At 31.8% G+C, this 20,969-nt stretch overlaps 3 protein-coding genes across 6 annotated transcripts; all 3 read left to right on the top strand.

Moving 5' to 3' along the window:
* The first annotated feature begins 6,592 nt into the window (after positions 1 to 6,592).
* On the top strand, positions 6,593 to 8,210 carry LOC150028941 (protein RADIALIS-like 1). Its single transcript, XM_090298084.1, has 2 exons — positions 6,593 to 6,846; positions 8,075 to 8,210. The coding sequence occupies exons 1-2, from the start codon at positions 6,645 to 6,647 to the stop codon at positions 8,080 to 8,082; spliced, it is 210 nt and encodes a 69-aa protein (XP_090154210.1). The 5' UTR covers positions 6,593 to 6,644; the 3' UTR covers positions 8,083 to 8,210.
* Positions 8,211 to 10,430: 2,220 nt separating this feature from the next.
* LOC137810231 (AAA-type ATPase family protein) lies at positions 10,431 to 15,966 on the top strand. The gene is made up of 8 exons (XM_068611387.2): positions 10,431 to 10,822; positions 10,952 to 11,047; positions 11,466 to 11,576; positions 12,019 to 12,328; positions 12,958 to 13,048; positions 13,862 to 14,204; positions 14,487 to 14,635; positions 15,116 to 15,966. The coding sequence occupies exons 1-8, from the start codon at positions 10,544 to 10,546 to the stop codon at positions 15,627 to 15,629; spliced, it is 1,893 nt and encodes a 630-aa protein (XP_068467488.1). The 5' UTR covers positions 10,431 to 10,543; the 3' UTR covers positions 15,630 to 15,966.
* A 1,336-nt stretch (positions 15,967 to 17,302) lies between these two features.
* LOC137810233 (Late embryogenesis abundant (LEA) protein) lies at positions 17,303 to 19,338 on the top strand. Of its 4 annotated transcripts, none has more exons than XM_068611389.2 (4): positions 17,303 to 17,595; positions 17,952 to 18,046; positions 18,151 to 18,883; positions 18,977 to 19,338. In XM_068611389.2, exons 1-3 carry the CDS (start codon positions 17,405 to 17,407, stop codon positions 18,870 to 18,872), a joined length of 1,008 nt encoding a protein of 335 aa, XP_068467490.2. In that variant the 5' UTR covers positions 17,303 to 17,404; the 3' UTR covers positions 18,873 to 18,883; positions 18,977 to 19,338. The 4 variants fall into 4 exon arrangements, with proteins under 4 accessions (XP_068467490.2, XP_068467492.2, XP_068467491.2 ...); XM_068611391.2 differs by having other exon boundaries at positions 17,307 to 17,595; positions 18,983 to 19,338; XM_068611390.2 differs by having other exon boundaries at positions 17,326 to 17,595; positions 18,151 to 18,874.
* The last annotated feature ends 1,631 nt before the right edge of the window (positions 19,339 to 20,969 follow it).

Raw genomic sequence — 20,969 nt, 5'->3', positions numbered from 1 at the left:
CAGCTTCATATTCCACGAAACTCACGTCATCCATTTCTTAATGCAATCACTAATTTTATTCCTGGCGCAAATACCAGGGATCAATTACGCATGGGTTTTTTTATTCAACATTAAGAATGTCTTTTAACTGATTCTAAGGTCCTCAAAAGCTAATGATTATTTATTTCATACTACTTGTCCTTTACCAGAACCGTTCAAGATGAAAGTGAACATTAATCGAGTTGAATCCTCTCTTAAATTTTGATGATGAAATATTGAGTAAAGACGTACCTACAGAAGAAAGATTTTCGAACTTTAAGCCTAACTCAACTCCATAAAACAGGTTTATAGGGTTGAGGTTTGCATCCACTTATATACAATGAAAGGCTCTAATCTCTAGTCGATGTGGGATCTCCAACAAGTAATACTATCAAGAATAAAATTATATTTATAGGTTTTTGAGTTTAAGTTACTCTCTTATAACAAAATCAGCGTTCGAGTTAATCCGATTTATAGGTAATTTTACTCGTGATTCTTACAAGTAGATAATGTTAACTCCTAAAATTTTTGTATAGGGTAGTACAGAAAACTCAAAGCTCTTAACATGACGTGAAAATGTGTTCAAGCTTTAGTTTGAAATCATTTAGCTCAAAGATCATTTTTTCATAACCATTTATGTTGAGCTTGAAAAAATAAGTTTAGGTCTTCTTCACACAATTAGTTTTGGGTTGAAATTTGCAACCATTCATAGAGTCAAACTTAGTTTTAGTTTTGTTATTATAACTTATTTTGAAAAAGTTCAAATTCATATAAGCATTAATGAGGAGTTTATATACTTAATAATAAGTCGATGAAATTCCAAGATAGAGACTAGTAGTATTGGAGGGTTAGTCTCTTAAAAATAGTGTAAAACAACCAACAATGTATTCCTAAATATTTAGAAAAAATATTGGTTTAGGTGAAATAAGTCTTAATATATGACTCTAGATTTGATAAATCGTTATGTTTTTCAACACAGGACCACTTCCAAATTATAAATATTTGGATGAGATGAAATTGAAAATTGATGTTATGTTATATTAAGAATTGTAATTCAGTGACATACTTATTTTCAACAGCTCTGCTCACGAAAATTTTCAATGCTATCAAAGATCTTGTCACGAAAGTTTAGTTTTCATATTTTATGGCAAAATGATAAATTTTCCCAATATATGAGACCTTATAAGATAAGGTGAATTTTAAATGAACTGTTCAAGAGGTAAACAGATTTTTGAATATTTAATGGTGGTATTATTAGTTTGCTTCTAAATCTTAGTATAGATTATTAATTTCTAAAATGGATCATACTTTAAAGAATATATATAGATAATAAATTTAAATAATGCATGAACAAAATACTTCGAAAGTTCAGCTTATTATTTGCAAAATTATGATATATTTGAATCCAGTTATATACCTGTTTCCTGGCAGTTAAGCTAAAATGTTATAAAAATATGATCATGCATGAAAACAAAATTAAGAACTACGAAGTACATGAATGAATCATGTTTAATAATTACTCCAAAAAAAAGTTATCGAATAGTATAATTCAAAAAGTTGTTTTGACATTAACTCGTTATCGCACATAATTAAATTTGATTAATTTTTAATTTTAAACTTGATACCCAACAAAATTATGCAATTACTTGATTTTGTTTTTCTTTCTTTACCTTGCAATTACAAATATTTATTTTTTATAATAACTATATCATCCTTAGAAACAAGTTATGAAGTAATTGTTTAAATGTTAAATGAAGATTTTTCTATAAAGTAATTACCAATATGGTCATCATATTTCTCATATTCCACTTGTCCTTTATCCTGGTTCGTATTGTGGTTCCTAAGGGGAACAGATGGACTTCATGTTCCATTCTTTTTGAAAAAGCCTACAGCACTATTATTCATTTTTTTTTACCACAAATGAAGTCACTTATCCTTTAATTCTTCCTGTTAAAATAACCATTGCTTATGTTATGAGTACTAAACCTCAACTTCTTATCTTCAGAGTCATGGAGACGAAAGTATTAAGAAAGAGTGGACTTTAAGCCTAACTCAACCCCATAAAACCGGCTCAATGGAGTGAGGTTTGCACCCACTTATATACTTTGAAAGGCTCTCATCTCTAGTCGATGTGGGATCTCCAACAGAAGACAGACAAAAATGACGGGAACAACATATAGGTGACAGAAAAGGCTCTATGAGATCCTCAAAGAAGATGCTGACGCATTGAACATGGTCAAGTATCATATCATATCCCTGTTGAACAAACAGTGTTGTTGACACATCAGGCTTTGGTAATGAATAGATCTGATATTGATACACCATCTTTTTCCTGTTACATGAGCGTACAGACGATTCCTTTTTGTACAAAACACATAATCCATTAGATCTACAAGAGAACAACAAAAGTGGCAATAATATGTTTCCTTTTCCAAAATGACTTGACATTTCTTTGTTGGTTCTTTATAGGCCATACTTTGCATTTTGCGCATCAAACTTCTAGTCATCCATAATGCCAATTCTATTCCACCATCCCTTTCTAGTTAATTTAATAACCGCCCTACTGTTGCCAGAGCAAACAATTCATGACTGCTGCTGAAATTAAGAACCAACTCTTCAAAATTGCAATCTGTGAAGTCAGGACCAATTGGATTGAGCTAATTGTTGTAATTTAGGCTTTAAAACTAAGTTTCTCTTTAAAAGAGTAATACCAAATAGAACCCAGAAATATTATAATATTAAAATAATATAATAAATGATGAGAGAGAAAACTAAAAATTTAAAGGTGATAGGAAGAGGAGTTTCACGTGGTGTTGGGTGAATAAGATGAAGAAAGTGAATGAGAGATGTGTGATTTCTGAAGCAAAGGGTTGCGGCTTTTATAGTTGAAGAAAGTAACCGCTTCCCACTACATGAGCAACTCTGCTTCCCACGATCAAGGCGGTTCTGAGCTGTTGCGGAGAGAAAGACTACGTCTTCCCGGAGAGTGCGGAGCAGATCTGGATCTGTTGAGAGCACGTACGTTCTGAGAGACCCATTCAAGGTAGGAACCGTTACTGGAGGTCCCTTTAGGTTGCGGAACGTTGGGACTCTATCCCACATTCAACCTCTACGAAACGAGGGTTTCGAACGTTGGTCCTCTACGAACAAGGGTTTTGGGGGTTTGTGCGCTCACTTAGATTTCCGTTTCTACACATACTCTGTTTCTAGGTTTTCTGTTTTGCAATATTATAGAATCTGTTTTACAAATAGAGATTTTGTTTTACAACACTAACTAGGCACCATGTTTTAGTAAGTGTGCTTAATTATTGTGTTTTTTTTATAATCTCTATCTAAGAGATTTTTGTGCTTGTAATAAAATTGTAACAATCAGAATGAAAAACTAATTAGTTGGTCGTGAACGTAGATTGCAAATTGGTGACCGAACCACGTTAAATCCTATGTTGTTTATTTTCTGCAATTAATTCGTGATTATGTATTACTTCCGCGTGTGTTTTTCCCTATTCGATCATAAATTTCATGGTTTAACCATCTCTTAAAGCTCGAACCATTAAGGGTCTAATAAATAGTATATAGGAGATTCAGTGGTAGAATAATCTGAACCATATATCATCATAACCATCATAATCATATGGTCTAGTATCAATATTTGAGGCTTCAAACTGCAACTATTCTTCGGTTCAGAACTCTCAAAGCAATTTCCTAAAAATAGATGCTGAGATGCATCACTTGATTGCTAACTTTCATCTCATGTGACATGAAGCCTCTGATTAAGAATTGAATATCGAGTAACCTGATCTTTTAATAACAAAAACATTTAGAGGGCAAAAATAGCTAAGAACAGTATGTTTCGAGGAAAAAATTGGTGGAAGAAAAAAATTAGGGCTGACGCAGATAGAAACAAAATTAAGAAATGACAACAATGGGAAACAGAACAAGTATATATGGAGATAAAGGCTTACGTAGCACCAACACTTTTTCCATAGATTATTTATGCGCATCAACCAAAGGTTGTTGTTTATTTTGTTTATATAATACATATACATACAAATAGTAATAAAAAAATTAAACACGTCAATTAAAATTGGTTATACTAATTATATAAATTAATAAGTATTTTTATTTTCACTGACTAAATAGAAGTCATAATAACAAACATCATTAATAATTCTAATAAAGATTATTAGATAATTGATAAACATAAAGGTTAAACTATTTCATATTTAATAAAAATATTAAATATTATTGTTTTGAGTTATATATGTAGCACATAAACTGACACAGACATTGATACGACACGAACACGAAAATATGTAAAATTTCTAAAATGTAAGACACGGAAACACGAATCTATATATTATATAATTATGAATTATATAAATTGACAATAAAGATTTAAGTACACAAGTATGTTTTAGATTATTTTTTGGAGCAGAAAAATGTTTTTCATGATTGATTTATAAAGATTTGTTTCTTATTTTTATAATCATAATAACAATTTATATAATAAAGTTTGAATTTTTAAAAAATTAATATATTTTTTTAAAAATTATATTAAAACTATATTATAATTATCATAAAATTAATAAATACTTTTTTGAATTGAACACTTCATAGATACGTGTGTTAATATATGTCATAAAAGTATCGGACTCTTTTAAGGACGAGTGTTGTAACTTCATAAACATGTTTATTGATTCTGGAACCATATATTACACCCATATCTAATGTCTCTTTATGAAAAGTACCCCACTGCCACAACAAAACAATTTGATTGGTGCATTACGAATGAACCTACAGAAACATAAACTTTCTCTTACGTGCTATAACTATTATTCATAGTATCATCTACATGCTTTTTATTGAGGGTATCAAAACTACAATTATTAGGAAATAAAATTATTTAAAGTATTATTCTCTCTTAAATCTTGGATAAAAATATACAACTTGTTTTTTAAATCTTTTGTTCTTATATTAAAAAATAAATTGTAAAAAAAGGGACTCTGAGTCTTTGTCCCTTTCTAAGCCCATGAGACAATTCAACACTAGCTTCATATGCACTTAAACAACTGCATATTAGAAACACACCAGTTTATAATTGTTATGTGATATAATATAATTTTAAATAATTTTATTTTAATAAAAAATTATTTATCTGGTACAAAGTTGTGAACTCAAACCATGAAGTTTTTTGTTACTTTATCATAATAATCTTCTATTATAGTTCTTTCTTTAAAAGAACCAATAGACATGTTTATTATGGCTATTTTAATATTGATGTTTAGTATTATATAATACTTTCTAATATAGTGAAACAATTAACATATAGTGGTGGGTTAAATTAAATTCTTATAATAACTAACATTATATATTTTTTCCAACTTTTTACTCTTTAGAAAACATCTATATCACATTAACGTGGAAATTTAATCGAAAGCTTAGAATTTCTTAAATCCATAACATACATGAATCGTAATAAGATGATGATTAAACTTTAAGAAAAACATTTGTATAACGCATAACACATTCCAATAATTACAATGACTCCAGATTACACATATTCAAAACGATTCCTAAATAGTTTATATTATTCTTAAATAGTTTATAAATTGTTATCTACTTAGTAACTAAGGTATTAAAGACCAAATTTAGAAACTAAATAATTGGTAGTTAAAACCCTGGTTGCTAATTAGATACCAATTTAGAAACTATTTAACAATAATAGAAACTAATTTAGAAACCAATTTTTTTTAGTTTCTAAAATGGTCTCTAATTTAGTTACTATTGCAACTAATTATTTTAGTATCTAACAATTAGTTTCTATTTCATGATTTTCTTGTAATATAACCTTTTATAACAAACTTTTAAAATGAGAGACTAAAAAAGGAAAACATTAATCGCAAAAAGTCTTAAATGATCCTAAAATATCATGGATAGGAGTAATTAATCTTTTATTAGATAATTGACTACACTCCATTATACTCAAAATAAAATGATTAACTTTCACATTTATAATTTATCAAAGAGATACATTCAGGTTATTTGTTTTTTTTTAGTATGACAAAAATATAATTTCATATCGTTTAGAAGTCGAAATCAATGACAGTTTAAATACACTTTCTTTTCTTAACTTATCGAGATATTTTATAAAAACAAAATTGTGATAGAACTCAAAAAGTATAAAGTGAACAATATCTCACAATAATTGATCCACGATATTATCATTTTGCTAACAACTCAGCCACCTCAAACTTAAGGTGAAAATATTTATTTGACGGAGTATTTATATAAGTAATGAGATAAATTGAAATTGAATAGTGCGTGCGGTGACATAATGAAAGAGTATCTTTGGTTAAAAATAGAATTGAAAGAGTATTGTTAATTTGAAGACGATTCTCTTCTTTCTACCACTTGTGGTGATGATTTGCCATCTTTTAGCTCCAAAGAGAATGGGTGGCAATATCTTTTGTCCTTTGGGGAAGATATATTCGGACAAGGCAACACCCTAAACCCCACCAAGACCACTTTCCCTTCTATTTATAAACACCAATCTTGCTTATTTTTTCCCATACCATCATTCCTTGACTTAGAGAGTCTTTGATTTTTGTTGTAGCTAGTCTCTTTAAATGGCATCATCTTGGACTCCAAGGCAAAACAAACTATTTGAAGAAGCTCTTGCTACATATGACAGAGACACCCCTGACAAATGGCAGAATGTGGCAAGAGTAGTTGGAAAATCCGTTGAAGAAGTTAAAAGGCACTTTGAGATCCTCAAAGAAGATGTCAAACGCATTGAGCGTGGACAGGTCCCATTGCCTAATTACACAGGTACGCTTTTCTCAAAGTTATTGTTTCTTCCGTTCCACATCCATGTGGATTAGAGATAAGGACAATTCATTATATATAAATGGATGTTATCTCATCTTATGAGTCGGTTTTATGAGGTTTAAAGACAATTTATTATATATAAATGGATGTTAGCCCACCTTATGAGTCGGTTTTATGGGGTTTAATTAAATTTAAAGTTCATTTCTTAATAAGTTTTTTCATCTTTGGAATGTCTTTCACTCAAATGAGTTTTTATTTTATTATTAAAATATATTTAAAATAGATAAATTGTATCTTGAAAAATACGTGTAGAAATTTATTTTAAAAAAAAAGTGAGATTCTTTTTTAATTCAATTTTTTATTTTATTGATATTTAAGAAATAATTTGAAATTATTATACACTTTCCAGAGTTAAATAGAATATTCTGCATAAGACTTTATATAAAAAGGGTTATATGCACTTTTTGCGGAAGGCAAAAATTGTCTATGATTGATGCACATCAACATTTTTTTTTCTTTTTAATTATAAAATGTTCAATTTTAATCTGTGTAATTTTTAGAAAAATAAACTCAATTTTTTAATCGTTTTCATATATTACTTACAAAATTAGATCCTCAAAGGTATTGCAATGAAAAAATTATTTAAAAGGTTTAGAAGTAAAAAAAGTTGTTTCAGTTTAATTGAAAAAATTATTTCTTCCATGTTACCGAGGACTAAGAGTATTCCGCAATTCGATTTTAATTTAATATAACATATGGATTATACAAAATCAATGTCTTCGGATAAGTTGGGAGTATCGTAAAAATATTAAATATTTTAAAAAACTGTAAAATTATTAAACCAAGAAAAATGATGTTATTTTTCTTATAATTATGATCGTGTTGACATTTTTAACTTTCTTCATATTTTTAAATAAATTATGTAATTTATAATTAAAAACTACAATATAAATACAAAATATTATTTTGATAAATATAAATATACTGTAAGTACTATAGAATTAAATCTTAACAAAACTTTATATGTTTATTATTTGATAATTATTTCTTAACGCATAGTAATATATTTAAATATAGTTTTTATTTTTATTTTCAATCTAAAATATAAACTAATCTGATGGGTTAAGAGAAATAATAGATAAAAAAGTATTTTTTACCCATTTTTAGTTTTTTTTTTCAACTTTCATTTATTTTTTAATTAGTTCGATTTTAAACATGTATATGGCAGGTTCTTGATGATCCAGATAAATCAGAATGAATGAAGGATTAGCAAACTCAATAATGTGGTGTGTTCTTTATAAGTAAATGTATCAGCAAAAGCAACTCCTAAAAGGACTTTGCTTTCTCTCTAAATTATAAGCTACTCTCTAAATTATAAGCTAATTTTTAGGTTGTGTTCAAGGATAAGTGTCTATAATTCAAATAAGAAGTTTGAACACCAAATTATCACGTTTCACTCTCTCATTTCTTTAAATATTTACATTAAATATAAATTATTTTAAAATAAGTAAAAATAATTAAATTTACTAATAAAAATACAGATTTTAGAATGTTATTATCATTTTAACTTTCGGTTTCATAAAAAACAAGAGTATATAATTAGAAAGGTTGAATCTTATTAGAGTGTTAATATTATTATTAAATTTTAAATATATTTTAATTTTTAAAATTTATCAATAAAAGACATTAAAATTATTAAAAAATTTCGGATTGTGTTTTAATAAACATTACCATATTACTAATAGAAGCCATTAGTTTTTTTAAAAAAATGGATACACTTAATTTTAGTAAGTTATTGTCTTATATAGTTTTAATCCTTGAAAATGTGAATTTTTTATATGTTGCAAAAAAAGTTAACAAAAGGAATTAAAAAATACGTACATAAAACATATACACATAATTTAATTTTATTTGGATTTTTTTTAATGTTTACCCCGATCACAAGATAATATATGCACCATAAGTTTATTGTATTGTTTAATAACTCCTTTAGAAGCTGAATAACTTAGTAACCTATTTTAATAATAATTTTTTCCTTAATTTTTATAATCCACCACATACATACATGTACGCTTATCTACAATTATACAAAAGGATAAATTTCAGTGTATATATTTTATTCCTATATTTTCTTTAGTATCTTTAATTTTATCCATATAATTATATTTTTTAAACTATTTATACTTCTAACTAGATTATGAAGATAACCATCTTCTAATTATTAGTTGTTAAAAGTAATTGAAAAGAAAAGATTGTAGAAATCCATTAATTGTATGAAATTGTAAAACTGTTAAATTGATATATTTATTTTAATTTACTTGAATATATATATATATATAATAAAATTATAAATACGAATAAAATTATAAATACGAAAGCAAGATAATAAAATCTGAATTAATAACTAATATTTTATTTTTTAAAATAATTCAGAATCACATAATTAGTTTTGTTTGCAGTATAGCGACTTTTTACTCTTATAAAAATAAGATCATTCACTTTTTTTTTTGTCATAATCTTTACTATCAAATAAATATAAAAATAAGATCATTCACTTTTTTTGTCATAATCTTTACTATCAAATAAATCTTATATAATTAGTTTTTTTTTAATATTACAGCAAAATTATAAAACAAGTATTAATACATTTTTTATGATTTTTTTAACATATTTATCTTATTCATTAAAATATTTATTTTAATCAATTATGAGATTTAATAAATATATTTCAAATAATATAATAAAAGAGAATATCTTAAAAAGAGTGTGATAAAAAAAAATGCATTGTAACATTTATGACTATAAGTTTGAGTTTCCTGTTACGAGTAGGTCGATTACCCGGATCACTATTTAAAGAAGAGGATCCACTGGGCTAAAAGCCCACCGCCAAGCATCCCATAATTAAATCTGTTGGTGGATTTTTCTTCCTGCACCCCATAATTTTTGAAATGATAATTGTAAGCTAATTCTCCCTACACTATATCACTCTTGAGCTGCACCCAACACATGAATAATTGACTATTTTGTCCTTAACATTCCAAATATCTATGTCCACAACACAAATAATGCATTTCTGGACTAAGGCAGGGTACTTGCTTATTTATTTTAGACTGTTTCTTCTGAACCTCCATATATTCTTCTCCCACCTCCATACACAACATGAAAATATATTTTTATCCTTCTTGTATCACCCCCATAAAGTAATTTCTGGATTATGTAATCCGGAAACTTATTTGAAAAAAGACTTCCGGATTACATAATCCAGAAGCTAAATAAGACTTCCAAATTATGTAATCTGAAAAGTGATCATGCATTTGAAAAAAAAGACTTCCGAATTATGTAATCCGGAAGCTAATTACAAATTTTGAAAAATGACTTCTAGATTACGTAATCCAGAATATTATAAAGGGACATTTTTGGAAATTTGAAAATTTATGGAGGTGAGAGAAGAAGGTATGGAGATGCAGGAAGAAACAGAAACAGTCTTTATTTTAGTATGAAGGTGCAGTCAGTAATAATGGGGGTGTAGGAAGAAAAGCCGTACGGGTTATAAACGTCATTCGGTTCAGCGTTTTAATTGTTCAACACTCCACGCCTTTCTCAAACTTTTCCATTCCAGTTTAAACCCTAGCGAAGGGTTTAAGCTCGCGCTATACCAAGCTTCTTCATGATCTATTCGGAAGGAGCATTCTAAGCTATGGCCGCTGCAAGGTTAACCTCATTCGTGGCGGTGTCATCCGCTGCGGTGGTTTCCATGTCCACGTTCTCTGATCGTGCCTACGCCGACTCTTCCTTCCGAATCCCTTTCTTCTCTTCTTCACCTTCCAATGCGCCGGCGCCGCCGAACCAGTCTTCCGACAGCAGTTCAGAGCCTCCGGCGCCTGAGGAACCTAACAAGTCGGGTTTCGACCCGGAATCGTTAGAAAGAGGAGCCAAAGCTCTCCGTGAAATCAACAGTTCTTCCTACTCAAAGCAGGTTATTTTATTCGTGGTTCTTTCAATCTGCAATATATTTTCTGGTTTCATTGAGGAGTGACGCATGTTCTTTGTATCGGGAAGGATTGCAGTTTTATGATTTTTTTTTTTGTTTTGTTTTGCTTTGCAGGTGTTTGATTTAATGCGAAAGCAGGAGCAAACTCGCCTCGCTGAATTAGACGCTGAGAAAGTTCATTACGAACTTATTCAGTCTCAAGGAGATATTGTAAGTTGAATTTTTAAATAACTTCCATATCTTTTGTAGCTCTTTATCCTTTTAGTTTTTGCCATATATGTTCTGCTTGACAAAATAGATAAAACTGCACTATCAAAGACTTTGTATAGTCTTCCATAAAGCTTGGCATACATGCGATATGCAACTAACACTTGGCTGACTGGTTGGCAATTTTGACAACATTTTTTTTCGTTTGCAATTTTCCCGTTTTATACCAAGTTATCCCTATTTTCTATTATTATAGATTTTCATCCTAATGCTCACCGCAGTAGGTTAAAAGTGTGATAACAATTATTGGAGGCGTCTGTAAATCTATGTTCTTCTGAGGATTTAACATCACAGGGAATCATTTGGTGTACAGTTTTAAAATTTTATCTTGCTCCTGATGGGCCAAATAATTTTTTTGCAGGAAAGGCAGCGAAAAATGGCTGAAGAACAACGTAATTTAATACAAGAGCAAGCCCAGAGACAGGCCCAGGTGCTGCGATATGAGGATGAATTAGCAAGGAAAAGAATGCAGGTGAAGACTAAATAAGCAATGTACACAGTTGTGTAATTTGTGAATTTGGAAACCTTTGGTATTTATATTCCCATCTAGAAATGTTTTTCTGCCAGACCAAGAAGTTGTGGCTTTGAGAATTAATGTAATTAGAAAAAAAATGTAAAAGCAACTGAGCTTGAGCCTAAACTTATGGTCCGTAAATCTGTTTTTCTCTTTGGTCCTTGCCACTGGATATACTTTTGGTGATAAACTTATCTTCTTTTAGTCCTTCCAATTTTATTTTAACGAATTGTATGATCTTTTCGCTAATGGTTTTCTGGACAACTTCTGATATTTGCCCACCTATCCATGAAAATTCCGTAGAATGAGCCTCATGCAAATTAAACATTTTCAGCTTTGAAGTTTTTGTAAGATTAAAATGTTTTACACGGAATAGTTATCCATAAGTTGCCATTCTCAGACAGATCATGAAGCCCAGAGGCTACATAATGTTGAATTGGTGAAGATGCAAGAGGAATCTTCTGTAAGAAAGGAGCGGGCAAGACAGTCTACTGAAGAACAGATTCAATCTCAGCAGCGTCAGACTGATAGAGAGAGAGCTGAAATAGAAAGAGAAACTATTAGAGTTAAGGCAATGGCGGAGGCCGAAGGCCGAGTACATGAAGCAAAATTGACAGAGGATCATAACAGGAGAATGCTTATAGAACGACTGCAGGGTGAAAGGGATAAATGGCTTGCTGCAATTAACACAACTTTCGGTCATATTGAAGGTATGTAGCTGATAAGCACATCTGTTGTGTTTAGAATATACTGCCTTTGTAGGAGGATCAGAGATTTTGACTGCCTTGTCTGTGTTGTGCTACTTCTATTTATGGTTAAATTTCTACGCAGTTTCACTTTATCATGTAAATATCTGTTTTCCTATTTATAAATGCCATTAATGCCAATATGAATATACCAATTTTTGGTTGGTAAGTTCATAGTAAAGCAATGTGCAACAGTAGCTGTTGTTAACTGAAAGGGTTTTAACTTGTTGCTATTGATAATTATGCCAAAGTAAAATCCTTACACAAGAATAAACTGGCATATTGAATGTGTGAAACTTCTGTCCAGTTCTTATCTCGTACTGTATTGCTTATGGTTGCATGGTATTATAGTGCTCATAAATGCTTACAAGATGTACTGTTCTGACTCAGGTTATATATCATCAAAGATATTTTTGCATGTTTGTTTAAAAGAATTTTGTGATTTGAGTTTTTGTTTCTTTAATTGCCAAGGTGTTAATAGCTTGTATTATTCCATCTTACTACACTGTTTTTATCAACTGTTTTCATTGGTAGATAATAAGTTGATCTTTCCTTTGGAAATGATCTCAGCTGTGTTTTTTTTCAATACGCAGGTGGTCTAAGGGCCTTATTGACTGATAGGGACAAATTGCTTATGACTGTTGGAGGAGCTACTGCACTAGCTGCAGGAGTATATACAACTAGGTAGATGTGCTGTTTTTCTTGATGCATTTGATTTTGAACCAAGTAACTTTACTAGTTTCAAAGTCTGTTAGATATACATATTACAATCATCTCATGTATGTCACGTCATGTCACTATAATAATGTTTGTGAGTGTACTTTTATCCATACAAAAGACTTCGGAAAAGTAGTGAGACTGATTGCAAAATAGTTGTATCCAAAATGCATAATCTTGATGTACATAACTGTTTTATGGTGCTATTGGATGCTTTGCATGTATAGTGACCAATCAATAACATCCACATCATATGTGGCATGACAACTATAGATGTGTAATTCTGAGATTTGTGGGGGAAGAGAATAGTAAGAGTTATTTCTGTATCTTAAGCTACAGAAGTGATGGCAACTACAAAGAATCAATCTCCCAGCCTCAGGTCAATTATCAACCCTTCCATTCCCAACCACAAGGAAAAAAACAGCCGAAAAACATGAATTCATTTAATCAAGTTTTTTTCATACTATGATGCTACTACCTCTCTTTTCAATGCACCACTTTATTAGTATGGTTGTTGGCTTGATTCATGCACCACTTTCAATTTCTTAAATGTTGTCATGAAACCTTTTGGTGATACATCACTTTAAACCACTTACAGTTTGATTTGTAGACAGGTTCAGTGAGTAGGGCCAACTGTTTGTGAATTTGTGTTTGCTGGATAAAATACGCACTGCGTTCTATCCTAATTTTTCAAATCCATGTTCATAACAATTCTGTTTTTCTTTCCTTCCTTTTCAAGTGATATCTGATTATATTGTATTGTGCTTCCTTTTTCTACAGAGAAGGTGCTAAAGTCACCTGGGGCTATATTAATCGAATTTTAGGGCAGCCATCACTGATCCGGGAATCATCGATGGCAAAATTCCCTGGATCAAAGATAATTTCTCAAGCCAAAAATAAACTTCTAAATAGTAGTACTTTGGCTGGGACAGAAAAGCCTATTGGAAGTAAAAATGGCCTTGAAAATGTAATCCTCCATCCATCGTTGAAGAAAAGAATAGAGAACCTTGCACGTGCAACATCAAACACCAAAGCCCATCAGGCACCATTTCGTAACATGCTTTTTTATGGGCCTCCAGGCACTGGTAAAACGATGGTTGCAAGGGAAATAGCAAAAAGATCGGTACGATGATTAGTTCTTTAATACAAAGTTCTGATCTATATTTGGCTTTTTCTACTCTTATATGATCTATTAAGCTGTTTTTACTGACCATCTGAGATTAGTTTCCGAATATAGTGTTTGTGATGCATGAGCAAAAGAATTAAAATTATTATCATGCTCAAGTATCTTGCTAGTCATGGAATTTCTTTGGATAATATTTTCTGTCTCATTATTCGTGCTTTTTGCAGAATTTGTTTAGTATGATATCCTTAACTACTTTTGATTTTCATTTTTTATGTGAAGGGTTTGGATTATGCCATGATGACAGGTGGAGATGTTGCACCTTTGGCCGCCCAGGCTGTTACCAAAATTCATGATATATTTGATTGGGCCAAGAAATCTAGGAAAGGCCTATTGCTTTTTATTGATGAAGCCGATGCTTTCCTCTGCGAGTAAGTTAGAGTTTAAAATGCATTTTGAAGACTGTTGCTATAAAATATAACTAAACATTATTACCACGCAGCAGGGTAGCCAAAATTATTTGGTTTTTGAATAACATGTGAAAAATGTAACTGGTGTATTACAACAACAGTCTACATTGATTATCTTTATACTTTTATAACGGTTTATCTTAGATTTACATTGTCTTTTAATTAATTTTGATTTTTAGAATCATGAAGTGTCTTTAACTTGTTCGGACTTTTTTTTTATCATTAATAAAGTTCACTTATTCGGAGATTAAATGCATAGATCAACCAACAGCATTTTATGGATTTTGTGTCTGTATTTCTTTTTACCTTATTGGCTGTAACTTCAAAGTATTACAATTTTCACCTTCTACATTATACAAATAATCGGTGTGATAAGTTGTATAGTAATAATAATATCTTTTTTATAGCAATTGATTAGTGATTATTTTTTATTCAATGCAGGCGTAACAGCACGCACATGAGTGAATCTCAGCGAAGTGCTTTAAACGCATTGCTATTCAGAACCGGTGATCAGTCTCGAGACATAGTACTTGTCCTTGCGACAAATAGACCAGGTGATCTTGACAGTGCAGTTACTGATCGCATTGATGAAGTGATTGAATTTCCGCTTCCAGGAGAGGAAGAGCGTCTAAAGTTATTGAAGCTCTATGTAAACAAATATTTATGTGATGACAACAATGGCACCAAGGGAGGCTTCTTGCCGAAGAAGCAGCCTCAGAAGATTACTATAGAAGATTTATCCGAAGATGTTTTCAGAGAGGCTGCCAAGAAAACGGAGGGATTTTCTGGCCGTGAGATCGCCAAACTCGTGGCTAGCGTCCAAGCTGCTGTCTATGGGCGCCCAGACTGCATGTTGGATTCCCAATTGTTTAGGGAGATTGTAGATTACAAGGTGGTGGAACATCACCAACGACTAAAACTAGCAGCTGAAGGTGGCCAGCCCGGCCAAATATAACTTGCTGTGTGAGATTTTTGTTCATGGTGTTATGTGAGTGCGTATTTGTGCGGCAGATGAAGCAGATTCGTTAAAAGTGCTTCCCCTAGACTTAGAAGACTTACAAGAATCTTCTGGCTTTATTAATCATTAGGATTAGGAGGCTTTAATGACTTGGAAGCTGCATTCCAGCATTACCTTTCCACTTCATGCTACGGATTGAGAAGCCATGTTTTTGAGAGCAGAGAAGTCAAATTACCTCGATTAATAAATTGGTAGGATATGCTCCAAGTTGTAATTTAAATTTATTTTTTTATGAATATGATTTCGTTCTAATTACAGTGAAGATTCATCCAAAGTATGCTAAGTAATTTTTTTGCCTGAATATAATAATTATCTTTATAGCATTTAATTTCAAAATTCTCCCTTGTATGACGGGGGAAAACTCAACGTCAAATTTCTTTTCGTATATTTCAAAAAACTTTTCAATTATTTGTACTTAGTATTTTAATAACTATTTTGTGTAGCTATAAATACATAGCGTAAGTGATGTAAGAATTTAACATCCTTGTCTTCGATATGTAGCGTAAATTAGGTTTAGTTTTATTTTTATTTCATGATATCATAACATCCAATCTGCATGTGATTTAATTGATAAACTTAACAAGTAATATATAAGTGTCTATTTCATTCTAATTTCTATCTTTAAATTGAGTAATATTATTTCATTCCGGAATATTCTATTGGAAATTGGCTGGTGATAGAATTTCTTAGCCAATGCTTGAGCTACATCAAGCTTCAATAGATTTCCTTTTATAACAACAATCTTTCCAGGCACAATTTTCTTTGATTTGGCATGTTATGTTATATATTGAACTCTAATTTCTTGACGTTTTAATCTTGTATTTTGTTCCGAATAGAGTGAAAACAAGGTCGCAAGATACATTCCGAGACTTTGTTTTTTAATTTCATTCATAAAAGATTTGGTATTAAAAGTAAATCTTTATGGACAAGTGTGATTGCCAGAACCTCATTCCTCTTTGGGCCAGTTTTCTTATTTTCTTCAGGGCCACAAGTGTCGTCCTACAACATTCCTCCGATCGGATTATCATTACATGGATTGAACTCGATTTGATATCCATAATAATTGTGGGTGAAAAGTCTTCAAATATTTCTCAAATTGACTACTTAGATTTTAATTCAAATTAACTAATTAAATTAAAATAATTACGTACCAATTCATCCATATGTTCCATGTTATTTTATCTACAAAACCATTGTTCACACTATGCTTCATGTGGGCCTATAGAACGATAAAATAAGATTCCATAGGTTATGTGACATAAAGATAAAGGAAAAATAATAGTACCTTGAATTTGCTGATTACATGAATGAGTGATTAAGAAAGTGGTGTTCATATTTCACGTTATGTACCCTAAATCCTAGCATGTAAGAAATTCTTCTTTTTCTATAATCAAAGCACTGTTCTCCACAAGATGGAGCAAAACCCGTTTATGCCATCAGATTGGAACAAAACGCTGACCATGCGGGACTCCACCTTCTCTCAACACGTGTCCAGAAGCTTGCACGTCTGCTCCCTCACCACCCTCTAAATTTGGCCACGTTTCTCCCAACCAACACGTGGACTACTGCACCCATATACATGTGTGTTGTGTATCTATATATATCAGCACCCTCCTTATCCTCCACTCTATTCTCATATCACGCGATACATATTCACGGACAAGGAAAACAAAACCGTTTTCGTTGACGAGAGAAAGATAGAAAGAAAGAAAATGGGAAGCAGAAAGCTCCTGTTGTTGTTGATGGTGTTCTTTGCAGGGTGTGTGGGGACATGCAGGCCTTGGGATGATGATGCGGTTGAAGAGAAAGCAGAGGAGGCAAAGAAGTTTGCCAAAGGCGTGGCGCATGATGCCGGGCAAAGTACCCGAGCTTTCTCTAGTTGGGTTCAAGACAAGTTCTCTAAGTAATCTCTCTCTCACCATTCTCCAATATAATGCACTTTCCTTTTCTACCGTCTAATGATATATATTGGATTCTTAATTCATTTTGTTTTAGTTATATATCCAGCATGCATGTTCCGTTTTATAACTTATAAGCCATGAGAGGTTTTCATATATCTCAGGAAGTTTTGAATAAGATTGTTCATCTCTGACAGTTTTGAATATGATTATCGTGTATATTTGTAAGCATGTCAAAGGGATATTGATGCGTTTCTTTGCTTTGTAACCTATAATAAGATGCTTGTTCTTGTGCTTATTGGGTCAAATTAATCTTAAATGTTGGCGTTTTTGTTCATTAGCTTTAACTTTATTGTGGCAGAACTTTCGGGGGCGAAGAGGATAAGGAAAGACATCTGGCTCAACACATGAAGTATAATGCTGAAGAGGCTGGGACAATGAAATCTGCAGCATCAGGTAGCATTTGTTCATTCATTGCCACTCTATCTCTTTCATGTATGCCTCTGGATTAAATTTTGGTATCAAATTCAAACAATGTGGTGTCTTTGATTTATTTGTAGGGGCTTCGAACTATGCTTCCGAAAGGAGTACGGATGCTATGGAAGCAGTTCCAGGGGCAATGGCAGAAGGAAAGGAGAATATGTATGAAGCTGATGATGGAGATGATGCCAAGGTTATAAAATTGCCAACAAGTTTTGAGGATGCAAAAGACACAGTGGGAGAAACCGTAGGTCATGCCGGAGAAAAAGTTGAAGATATCTACGACGACGCCAAGGAAAAATTTAACACGGCTTCAGATAAGGCTTCAAGTATGGCTCACAATGCCATATATAACATGGACGAGTCCATAGGAGATGGAAAAGACATAGCAGCCAATGCCTACGACGAAGGTAAGGAGAAAATGAACATGGCATCAGAGAAATTCGTCGATGCCGGGGACAAAGTAAGTGATGTTTATGATGAAGCTAGGAATAAAGTGAAAAGAGCAGTGGGTTGTGGAAGAAAGATGGGTGTGGATGCCCTTGATGAGGCCAGGGAGGGAATGAATATGGTTGGTGATAAGGTCAATGATGCTAAAGATAACACAGGCGTGACAAATGAATATGGAAGGGACAAAGTAGCCGAAACTTTTGACCAGGCTACACGTGAAGTGGAAGAAAGATACGCATCAGCAAATACAATGACTGAAGAGGCAAAGGCCAAGTACGAGGCTGCAAAGGAGAGGGCTTCAGATGCCGCAGGAGATGTCGGAGAGAAGATGAGGAACACCCCAAACCAATAAACGTATGCATGGTTAGTTTACCACTCAGTTTTAACTATAAAAACCTCTCTTTTTGATTCTTTTAATGTGTCCAGTGCACATGTTTTTGTATGTTTTTTCTTTAGATGCAGAAACACTCGTCAGTTGTTACTTGTTAGACATTATGAGGACTCTATTCTCCCTGATGTTAGGAGAAAGCTTGAAAGGCCCCACAGTTATAGGTTCTTCTCTGATCTATCACGATGCCAGGTAGATTCATATACAAGGTGTTGCCCAATAATGTTGTAGGGACTAAACTTGTTGCTTTTAGTAGGCTATGTACCTGAGAGTATAACATTTTGCAGTTAGTGGATCCTCAGACTAATGATATAAATTGTTGGGGCCCTTTACTAACTTGCGTAGTTTGTTATGTTTGTTACAAGAAGAGATGGTGAACATCTAAAAGGTGCATGGTTTAATAAAGGTAATCCCCTCTTTTTAATGAACATTTTGTTAGTGGTTTTCTTTACGGTGGTCCATAACTCCCAATGCATACTCACTAATACTAAATAAACACATACAATCTTTATAGTTTAAGATAGCAACTTTTGCCCCCAATATACATTACTACAAGTTCCAAATTCCCTTACTTAATGGGAACAGTAACTTCCACGTCTAGTTGCACGAACCATGGGAATCATAAATGCAGTACGAGTATTGGTATGAACACAATTTGTACATGTAGTGCTGTTCATAGTGCTAGCTGCTTATGTTTTCAAAGCTGTGGATGTACACCAAAATTTGAGCACTTCTGAGAAATAATGAGGAGAAACAGACTGAATCTAATGAAAAACTAGATAGCCCCAATGAGTTGCATGACAAAATCTTTCATCATTCATTGTGGTGTTTTCAATGTATTGGCGTTTCTTATGATATCATTATGAATATTGCTTTTCATGCAAAGCTATATTTTTAACCCTTAATCTCATTAGTTTAAACTTGTCACTGATTTTTCATTCTTCATTGTCGTCTTGCTTCTGTTTCTCCTGAGGCATAATATTCCAGGGCATTAAATTTCAGAACGGTTTTTAATGGTAGCTAGTAATTCTTTTTGTCATGATTTTTTTTTTTAACTATTCAGTTTAGCCTGTAGAAATTTCAGTTTGATCAGTGAAAAATGCATGTTATCACGCTTGCTTGGTTATCGCGCATGCTTGGAATGGCAGAAATGGAGTGCATATGCATATATCAAACTGCAACCATGAAATTAATTCTTGAAGTGACAAGAAGTGAAGAACCAAGTATATTACTTATTTCAACTTTTAAGTTTAATTTTGATTCATGTATTATCAACGGAAAACAAACTACCCTTTTAATTAATTATAAATTAAGTTAAATATGGTTTTAAAAGATTGTAGTTCTGTTACAATCTAGAATTGAAACAAATATCTTCTCCTCGAAAATAGCTTCAATTTTTCTTCAGCAAAAAAAAAAAAATCTATAAATTTTTGCTTCTGTGTGCCACCAGTAAAATTAGGAAAGGTGGAGCCATTTTAAAATTAAATGCCATTTTATGCAAGAAATACAATAAACTTTTTGTACACTCTAGGACTAGGAACCCAAATTAGAAAATTAAAAATTCTATGTAGTATCAGATGGTTTCATAAGAAAAATGCAGTCTCATTAGGGCATCAAGTCATTTGACATATGCTTTATATTATATCCATCAAAGAATTGAATTTCATGAGAAATTAATGGTGAATATGTTGCCCATTTTCTTCTACTTACTTTGGAAGTAATAAGCTCTTTGAAATAGTATATAAAGGGGAAAAGAAAAAGCCTTTTCACTCTTTTCATATTCTGGATTTTAAATCTAAAACCAATGCATGTACACAATAGAAATGTTTGCCACAACTTGAACTTGCTATATACATAGCACATTATTCTTGAGTATGAGAAACTGATTCAGATTAATTACTACTCCTGAGTTTGACTCAATAACTGTGACTCGAGTCTCATTGCATTTCATATGGCTAGCTTCCCTTTTTCTCCTCCTTGTTTATTTGTCATCATTTGGCTACCTCTTCCTGGTTCATTCTTGTAGAGACAGTATAATATACACATTATGCATATTATTAT

This window comes from Phaseolus vulgaris, chromosome 2 (genome assembly GCF_051622355.1).
Source record: "Phaseolus vulgaris cultivar YP4 chromosome 2, ASM5162235v1, whole genome shotgun sequence".
NCBI lineage: Eukaryota > Viridiplantae > Streptophyta > Magnoliopsida > Fabales > Fabaceae > Phaseolus > Phaseolus vulgaris.
The sequence above is the reverse complement of the archived record's forward strand: the minus strand, read 5'-3'. Positions and strand labels throughout refer to the sequence as shown.